The 9,716-nt window shown below is 41.9% G+C and overlaps 1 protein-coding gene across 1 annotated transcript; it reads left to right on the top strand.

Moving 5' to 3' along the window:
• The first annotated feature begins 2,366 nt into the window (after positions 1 to 2,366).
• On the top strand, positions 2,367 to 9,321 carry GZMA (granzyme A). Its single transcript, XM_036065707.2, has 5 exons — positions 2,367 to 2,460; positions 4,703 to 4,841; positions 6,407 to 6,548; positions 6,753 to 7,022; positions 8,968 to 9,321. The coding sequence occupies exons 1-5, from the start codon at positions 2,391 to 2,393 to the stop codon at positions 9,127 to 9,129; spliced, it is 783 nt and encodes a 260-aa protein (XP_035921600.2). The 5' UTR covers positions 2,367 to 2,390; the 3' UTR covers positions 9,130 to 9,321.
• The last annotated feature ends 395 nt before the right edge of the window (positions 9,322 to 9,716 follow it).

The following is a 9,716-nucleotide window of genomic DNA, read 5'->3' as shown; positions in this document are numbered from 1 at the left end:
GAGGAAATGTCACACCTTACACCAGGTATCATGCAGCAAGAAAGCACCAAAAAAGACTCGTGAACAATTTCGAATACCTTGAGAGAATTCAATGTCACTGTGAAACACTGAAAAATATGTAAGCGACACAGACCAGATTCTGGAAAAGGAGGAATAATGATGAATCATTTCTGAGTATTAATTATTGCAAGGATTGCTGATTCTAGGGACTGATACAGTTCCTTTGATAGAGACACCAATAGATTAGAAAGGGAAAATCTCACTATAAGGAACTGTGACTTCACATTCAGGGTGAGAGTGAAGGGAGTTATATATTCCTGTCTAATCAGTAATCTTCTACCTGTAAATTGATGTGCTTTGAGATGAAAGAGGATGTGATTTCTTAGATATGACAACAAACACACAAGGCAAAAGAGGTTGGTAAGTTGGACTTCATCAAAATTTAAAACTTCTGTGCTTTGAAAAACACCATCAAGAAAAATATAAGACAACCCCTAGACTAGGAGACAATATTTGCAAATCATGTATCTTATAAGGGAATCATATCCAGGATATATAAAGAGCACTTACAACTCAATAATAAAAAGATAACCCCATTTTTTAGAAGGCAAAATATGTGAATAGACATTTCTCCAACAAAGAGAGATAAAGGGCTAGTAAGCACGTGAAAAGAAGCTCATAGTCATTCAGGAAATGCTAATCCAAACCACAATGGGATACTAGTTCACACCCACTAGAATAGCAATTACTAAACAACAACAAGAAGTGTTGGCAACAATGTAAAAACCTTCTACAATGTTGAAGATTGGAACCTTCATACAATGTTGATGGGAATGTGAAATGGTGCAGTCACTTTGGAAAACAGTTTAGAAGTTCCTTAAAATGTTAAACATAGAGTTAATATATAACCCAGTAACCTGGGCCATATGGTAACTCTAATGGGTTATATGGTGACTACTAATGTGTACAAATCTTTTGGGACTGATGAACATGATCTAAAATGAGTTAGGGTAATGGTTGCACAGCTCAGTAAATATACTGAAAACCATTGAATTATAAACTTCAAATGGGTAAAATTAATGGTATGTAAAATATATTTCATAAAGCTCTTAAAAATCAACACGAATGAGGGAATAGCAACCATATTCACATAAAAAAAACAGAATTGTCACTGTTTCCATTAGGAAATTTTTAGTAGCCATAGTCAGTCAAGATTTGACTTTAAGTCTGCACTAAAATTACTTGCCACAACCCAGCCTCTGGTTGCAATTACTGAAAATGATTAACCTTTGATGCACTAGTAATATCTGGGGAAAAGGAAACATAGGGGTCTCAGTAGGGCTTCCTTATAAGGTCATGTGATTTCTGAGAAACCACTAGGTCTGAAATTATCGACATGTTAACTCTGGGGATGGTTGGTGTAACACCAAACATCCTGAAAGAACATATGACTGTGTGTATTATAATAAAGACCACATCCTCAGCTCAGAAAAGATCATAAAACATTTCTAATAGAAAGCATACTGAATATTGTTCCTTGAGGGACTGAGGTTCATCTGTCTTAAAGAAAGGCATTCCTCAGTATTAGAACAAAATAGCCACGTCTGACTACCATTTTCCTTCTTTACCTAAATAAGAAGGAAGGAAGAAAGGGAGGGAGAGAGTGGGGGGACGAGGGAGGAAAGGAGAGAGGGGAAGATGAAGGGGAAGCTCAGTATCTTTCTTGTATCTCAAGATGTATAATCAAACAATCAAGGGAAACACAGAGGGCTGGAAAGAGGCAACACTCCCTATCCCCACCTCCCTCTGTCTCCACACCTGCCAGAGACTTCAGATAGGAGCACAATAAACTATCATCCACAAAATGGGGAAGGAGAATCTAGGCAGGAGCTTACTAATAAATAAGACTCCCTCCTGCATTTCCACTTGCCCTTGAACTATTAGTCCTTACATTAACCCAAGGAGATAACTAGAAAAAAATTTGGTTGCTGACCAATTTTTTTCAAAGCTCTAATTTAAGTCCTCATAAATTCCATTAGTGGATGCAGAAGGTAGTATTGCTGCTGATGAAAACTAGAAGCCTCCAAATTTCTGCCGAGACGTTTTAGAGTCTCTCCTTGTGTACTACATTCTGAGGGCAGCAGGGTCCTCTCGCCCCCACCCACACTATAGAGTCGCCCTCCCCTCGTTCAGCAGTCTTAGCCAAGGAAAGCAAGCCCACTGGTAATGAGCAATTGTTCCCTGTTCTCACTTGTGTCTCATTTCTGAATGCTCAAGTTTGAAATTGGAAGGAGAGAAAACCACATCCTTTGTACCCTCAATATATAGATGGAGTCAGCCGAGAACTAACACAGATTTTCGTGCCGATTGATGTGGGGACAGTAGCCACAATGAGGAACTCCTGTACGTGTCTGGCATCCTCTCTCTCAATTGCCATTTTTCTCCTGCAGATTCCTGGAGGTAAGACTGCTTCTCATCATTTCCAGCATAACTATTAAGCAAATGGAGCAGACTGTCAGCAAACTTTTGGCCAGATTAGCTCAGTACAAGAAGAGATATGTGTCCCCCATGCTTTAATATTCTCCCTTGGAGTCCATGTCTTTATTTTAGAAGGGAAAACATCCTTCTTTCCTCTTTAAAGTTTCCTCACAAAAAAATAATAGAACTGCCAGTGCTTATTGCTGCCAATTTATAACTTGAAAACGGACAGAAAGACAATGTTAATGCAAGCAAATAAACAAAAATGCTTGCCTTAGGAAAATAGCTAGTACCTTTCAGGAAAGGAATAGTGGTGTTCAGCCTTTCTTGCTGCAGAAAGTACGTAGATGGTTTTAAACAAAAGTAAAAACAAAAACAAAAAAAACAAAAAAACCTGATTTCATTACCCAAAACAAATCAGGAATGATCTGAATTTATATCATTTCTCTAGGCTAGTGTGTCATTGGGAATGTCCCCACATAGACTCTTTGGAAGTGCTATGGTGTTTTGTATTGAGCTAATTCTTTGGCATTCCAAGTAATAACCGACATGCCTGGTTTTGTACAAGCTGCATGAGCATCCGTTTCAAATGCTCTGAAGCTCATGGCATTATCACAAGACAGGTTATACCCCCCGAATGGCCTTAGATTTTCCTTGAAAACCTTCAAGAACGTGAGGACTGCTCTAGGGCTTCCTCAAGTTTGCTGACAGGTACGCACCAGCCATGGCGTTAGCCCAGGGTCCGTCAGCTTTGGGACATGGGAGCGGGGGGCAGGGGCTGATGGAAAAACCTGTCTCACCCAAGGAAGTTGTTCTATGGTTTATCTTGCACCTAAAAATGAGAAGAAATTTTTTAAAATAACAAGGTTGCCGCATATTTGGGTAAAAAGTGTTGGCAGAGCATAAGCCTGGCATAGTATGACTGTGTTCAGGCATGTTAAATCCTCCATAACATTGAAAACAGAGCAGATAAAAAATCCAGTTATATCTTTCCTTCAAAGGAAACAACAGAAGCAGCTTGCTCTGCTCTTCTCTGTTTCCTGTGGTCAGAGAGAGCAATGTGGGCGCATAAGGGAACAGATGTAGCAAAGCAAGACTTGATGCTCTGGACCAACGGTCTCAACTCTCCTATACTTTAGAATATTCTGAAGGGCTTTTTAAACAATACTTGCATCCAGCCCCAGCTCCAGAGATTCTCATTTATATTGATTCTGGGTAGGGATCAAGAATTGCTAGGTTCCAAAAGCTCCTCACCCGCTCTAAACTCTACCCCTCACTCTTTTAGGAGTGGTTGGTTGCAGATGTTGACTTTTTTTTTTTTTTGAAGCTTGTGTATGTGCTCACCAAACAGGTGATTCTGCAAAATGAAGTTATTCTGTCGAGTATATGATTTCTGCAGCTCAGAAGGTCCAAAGATGGGATCTTTCTATACATGACTCACCCAAGGAAAATTTGAGATGTGGGTGAAGTTCTCTGGATTTCTCTAAATTCCTTATCCTTTAACTTCCCTATCCTTTCCCATTCCCAACACACTTCTGGAAATGAGAGCCCTTAGGACCACTCTCTTCCCCTTCTGTCACTCTTACCATTTGCATCTTTTTGTGAATTTGGCAGTGAGTTAGTTTTATGAATGGAGTAACTGTCACTCTGCCCTATTTGAGAAGCCATGGAGTCTCAGCCAGCGGTCAGGAGAAGTATTTTAGGAGAGTCCAAGAACATCTGGTGCAGGTGGTGGACTGAAAATATATCACAAAGGCACAAGATGGGTAAACCAGCATGGATGGTGTTTCTTGTGTACAGATCTATTGTTCAGTAATAATGAAACTCCTGCTCTGTCATCAAGGAAATTTAATTGGTCGGTCTCCTTACAACATCTTCTCTCCTCTCTTCTCCTACCTCTTTGGAAAAGGCCTTCTGTTCAACCGTGTGTTTCAGTCTGCAGGTTGAAGGGGAGCCTCAGGTGCAATAGATACTATTCTGTCAACTTAGGAATGAGGAGAGTACAAATTTCAATTAAACAGAAGTCTCACAATGACCAAAGAACCCATAGGTGGGGGCACAGCGAAAAGGTACTATATCAGTAGTGGGGGGAGGGCGGGGGGGCTGGATGCTATCACCTGTTTCCTCTCCAAGCAGGAAAAGCCTGTCTGGTCTTAGGAACATGGCTTTAGGGAGAACTCTCTGGGGTGGGCACTGATAGGATTTGCCTTTTTCTTTTTAACAGATTTCTGTGTAGAAATTATTGGAGGAAATCAAGTGAGTCCTCATTCAAGACCCTATATGGTGCTACTTAAAGGAGAAAAAATCTGTGCTGGGGCTCTGATCGCAAAAGACTGGGTATTGACTGCAGCTCATTGTGCCCTGTAAGTGCTTGGGTTCTAAAAAATGTTTGTGCAGATATTCTCATTTGGGGGAATATTAATAAAGAGAATAAATCTTCACCAAAACCACAGGAAGCTCATGTGTATATCTTCACAACACTTAAGTCTCTGGGAAATTGCTTTACCCCAGCAGAGAGTTAAGCCCAGACTCAGCTCCAAAGTATCAGACCACTGGGGAATCCACAGTGAGCACCCTCACGCTTTGTGTTGGACTCCTCTAGAGCTACCGGCTCTGGGTGCTCCAAGGCTTTGCTTCTGGTCTTGACTTCATGATTAGAGAGAATTAACCACAGTCTGGAAGGGTAAAACTCTGTCCCCTCGGGAGCCTGAGCACAACAGTCAAGTAGAGAAAACTTGTTTCTAATACCTTCCTTTTTCCTTTCCTGAACGTCTCTCACATCTCAGCCATCTCTTAACTCCTGCTGACTACTACCTTCAAAGCTCTTCCAGGCCTGGTCTTTCCTCCATTCTCATAATCAAGCCTCTCAACCTGGGCTGTCCAATATGGTAGCCACTGTCATACTGGTTTTATGAATTTACACGTGGCTCTATGAATTTAAATTAAAGTTAAATAAAATTACACATTGAGTTCCTTGGTGGCACTAGCCATGTTTCAGGTCCTCGGTAGCCACAGATGGCTAGTGGTTACCATTTTGGACAAGGCAGATGTGTAGAACATTTCATCATCAGGGTGTGCTCCACTGAAACCACGGTTCTAGTTTCTTAAGTGAAACTCACATCAGCTGATGTAACGGAAAAAACGACAGTGTGACGATCTGGTTGGTTTCATTCATACTACGTTGTGAATGATGATAACCTTAATTATTAATACACCAGAGAGTATTTTTTTAAGTAGGACCCACGCCCCACGTGGGGCTTGAATTTACACCCCTGAGACCAAGAGGCACAGGCTCTACTTCACTGAACCAGCAAGACGCCTCCTGAGTATTTTGATTTTATTAACCAAAATGAACCTTTTGCAGGGAGTCAAAAAAAGAAAGAATCCTGGGCCTCTGCTTCAGATCACCATCCCCCCAATATACACACACTCAGTGCCATGCAAATAAGGTCCTTCAATGGGCAATCATATTTCTGAAAGCTTTCCCTTTTAAGTTTGTTGTTCTCTTACAAAGACCCCTTCAGCGCATTCTTCTACAACTACTGAATGCCTTTTGCTTCCATCTCTAGACCCCTGAGACCTTTGTTTTCCAGTATTCTGCACCCTGATTCTCTATCACAGCTCAGGGAAGGTAAGGGGGCACTAAAGACCCAACCCCTAAGACCCCAAGACTTGGCTTAGCTGCCATGGAATTCTTGTTATATGTTTTTCAGTGAACCTAGTTTAGCGTGTTACAAAGAAGCTGGTGGTGATGATGACAGATTCATAAACAATTTTTTATTCTTTACACTTTTTTCCTTTCTGAGCCCCAAACAAGTATTGCCACAGAAAGTAGTTTTACAAATGAGACAGTAAAGCTGATCATATAATATGCTGAGCACCTGATATAAAGAGGAAACCCAGTTAATAGTGTTGTGTCTGCTTTCAGGAACAGAAAGTCGCAGGTCATTCTTGGAGCTCACTCAATAACCAAGAGAGAGTCAGAAAAACAGATAATGTATGTTAAGAAAGAGTTTCCTTATCCGTGCTTTGACCAGGACACGCATGAGGGGGATCTGAAACTTTTACAGGTATGTACCTTTGATTGACTTCAGAGTCACAGAACCTCCTCCGATCTGGCCGCCTACATGGAAATTTTTTCCTCGGTGCTCTGTGGCCATAGACAATAGCTACATAATGGGGCCCTTGAAGGTTGGGCTAGAATTTAAGTAAAAATAGGACCATTTAAATGATCTTATTTTGTTAAGTCTTCATGCTTGTCTTCTTTCTAACAGCTGAACAAAAAAGCAAAAATTAATAAAAAAGTGAGTATCCTCCCTCTCCCTAAGAAGGGGGCTGATGTCAAACCGGAAACCATGTGTCAAGTTGCAGGCTGGGGGAGCATTCACAATAACTCACCTCAGTCTGATACCCTGAGAGAAGTCAATATCACTGTCATAAACCGAAGAATCTGCAATGATGAAAAGCACTATAATTATAATCCTGTGATTGGACTGAATATGATCTGTGCCGGCAGCCTCAAAGGTGGAAAAGACTCGTGCAATGTAAGTAAAATAAGATCCCATGTTTTAGCTGTTGAAGTCATGCAGATAGAGAATATGTAACATCAGGCTTTGTCTTGTCATGGCCTTGGCTTCTGCAGGGTCCTGGTGCCTTTTTTTACAGAAGTTTGATAAAATCCCAAATAAATTCATGTTCTCAGCTCACGTAAGTTGTTCATCAGAAACCTGTTCTCATTTTTCATACAAACACATACAGATCTCAATTTGAAAATATGTAACATCCAGGAGAGCTGAAGTCAGGGCTCCTCTAGGGTCTTCAATGCCCTTTCCCCCATCTCAGTACTCCCCCCAAAATTCACTGCCATTTGACCGAGCAAGTCTGAAATGCCTGTCCTTTCTAAGCCTAAGGATCTCTGGCTAGACTCTGCAGCTTCCTAGAGCCAAGGTCAGTCCCCAGGAAGCAACTTCCAAATGTGACCCATACAGAGATTATGCAAGCCTCCATCCCAGAGTCCCCTGAGAGGCAGTGGGACACGGCCCTGCTTAAAGATACAAGTAGCAGAGACTCCTTAGAAAGTTTTAAGCTCTGAGTTTATCATTTCTCACTTTTCCCAAAGACCCTGTAGAGCCTCCCCTGAAGAGAAGGAGTTGCAGTGTAGGTGGTCTGGGAGTTTGAATCAGAAACTGAGAGATCCAGGGGTCTCTCTTCTTCCCAGAAGCTTGTCTAAACATCTGCAGAATCTGAATGGCTGGATTTCAGAACCAAGGCTAGGCACATCCCAGAAGAGATGACATTGGTCCTCTGCACCTTTCCACTTTCTCTCCTTTGCCCTCCCTCCTCCCCTCCCCTCATCCACCATCCTGGCAATCCAGGAACCCAGAACCTTCGCGCCCTTGGAACCACATGCAACATCCTAAGGCCACAGCAGCGTCCCAGTGTGCCTGTCCTCCTCTCCACAGCCACCCTCCAGGGTCGAAGCTTAGCAGTCCTTCTGCCATCCTTTTAGTGCCCAAGACCCCTTAGAATTGGCCGTGGGTGAATTAAACCTGAAGGACTCCCTGTGAAAATTTCAGACCCTCTGTGAAATATACCTGTCCAGTCGGGGTCCCAGGCTCCCACATACTTCCTCTGTTCATATACTCATAAGGCCAATTTTTGCCTGAAAAGGAGGGACCGCTGATGCCTTCATGTGGCTTGGAAGGAGTTGGGCACTCAGAGTCCAGCATTTGCAGAGTTTTATGCACATGCCTCAGTGGCCCTCTGTCTAGCACCACCGATATTCCCTAAAGCCAGAGCAGTGAAATGACCACTTCAGACTCTAGACCTCAAATACATTTAAATACGCTGATTCTAGAGTTCTTTGAGAAAATCCAGGCTCACACAGTGGTGGCACAGGCAGGGGTGAAGCAGTGACCTCCAGCTAACTGAAGCCTCTCTGTTGGCGGAGTCAGCTAGCTCTGAAGTGAGATCACTGGTTTCTGGAAGCTCCCATCTAGTGTCAGATGCTCCAAAGAGACTTGGGGAAGCAATTTCTGTCTATTTGATAGATGAAGGGGAAAGTTGCTTTGGTTTTGTTTCTTTAGGAAAACAGTTACATGCTAGAGAACCTAGAAGACGTGGTGCTTACTCTTTGCCTCAACATCCCATCTGCATTGCACTATTTTACCCCTTGAGTTATTAAGCATTTTAAGAAAATGACAAACAGGAGGGTTTCCCTTCTAAAGCAGAATCAGTCTCAAAATCAGTGGGTAACATGAGCAACAATACAAGTTTTATTTCATGTTCACTGGTTTACAAATAAATTGAGTAAGCCAATTTAAAAATATTAAAACATTTCCAAACATTTGGGACTTTTAAGCACTAATTTTCATTTAAGTCAAGATTGGTTTTAACTCCACATTGAATGTTCCACATTCAACAGAATTTTTCCCATCCTACTAGTGATCATGTTCCATGCTGATCCCCATTCCCTCTCTTGTTCTGCAGGGAGATTCTGGAAGCCCTTTGATATGTGAGGGTACGTTTAGAGGTATTACTGCCTTTGGCCTTCCAGGTAAATGCGGAGACCCTCGAGGACCTGGCATCTATACTCTTCTCTCGCAGAAGCATCTCAACTGGATAATTAAGACTATGAAGGGGTTAGTTTAGCTAATTGTACTTCATTTCATTTGCTGTCACTTCTTTTTTCATTGTTTCAAATTTTTATTTAAATTCCAGATAGTTAACATATAGTGTAGTATTGGCTTCGGGAGTAGAATTTTGTGATTCATCATTTACGGGATGGGCACTTGCTGTGACTTTTTAATCTTATCATAAATAAAATCAATTTGTGTAACTGTACCCATTTCTCCTATACCTTTAATGAGCAGACCTGCACTGGCAAAGTGAAGCAGAGTAATATGACAACCTTACAGATATTGCAAGGGAGAGATGAGGGAACCAATGTCACCAGTATCACCCATGTGTCAAGTGGCACACATACTTTCCTTGAATTATTCACTGTCCAAATGGGGCCCAGCAGGAGTGACAATAAGCTCAGTCTGTCTAGTGACAGGCTCAGCAATTCTGCAGGAAACAGGAACAGACAGTCTGGAGCATTCGGGTTAAAAGGAAATGCGTTTGCCCTTCTAAGGCCATTGTTCCACATCAACACATGCTATCTATCTATCTATTTCTCTGTCTCTCTCTCTCTCTATCTAGCTCAAGAACCTGAGTCTAAGAAAGAGGGCGCCTGG

This window comes from Halichoerus grypus, chromosome 2 (genome assembly GCF_964656455.1).
Source record: "Halichoerus grypus chromosome 2, mHalGry1.hap1.1, whole genome shotgun sequence".
Classification (NCBI taxonomy): domain Eukaryota; kingdom Metazoa; phylum Chordata; class Mammalia; order Carnivora; family Phocidae; genus Halichoerus; species Halichoerus grypus.
The sequence above is the reverse complement of the archived record's forward strand: the minus strand, read 5'-3'. Positions and strand labels throughout refer to the sequence as shown.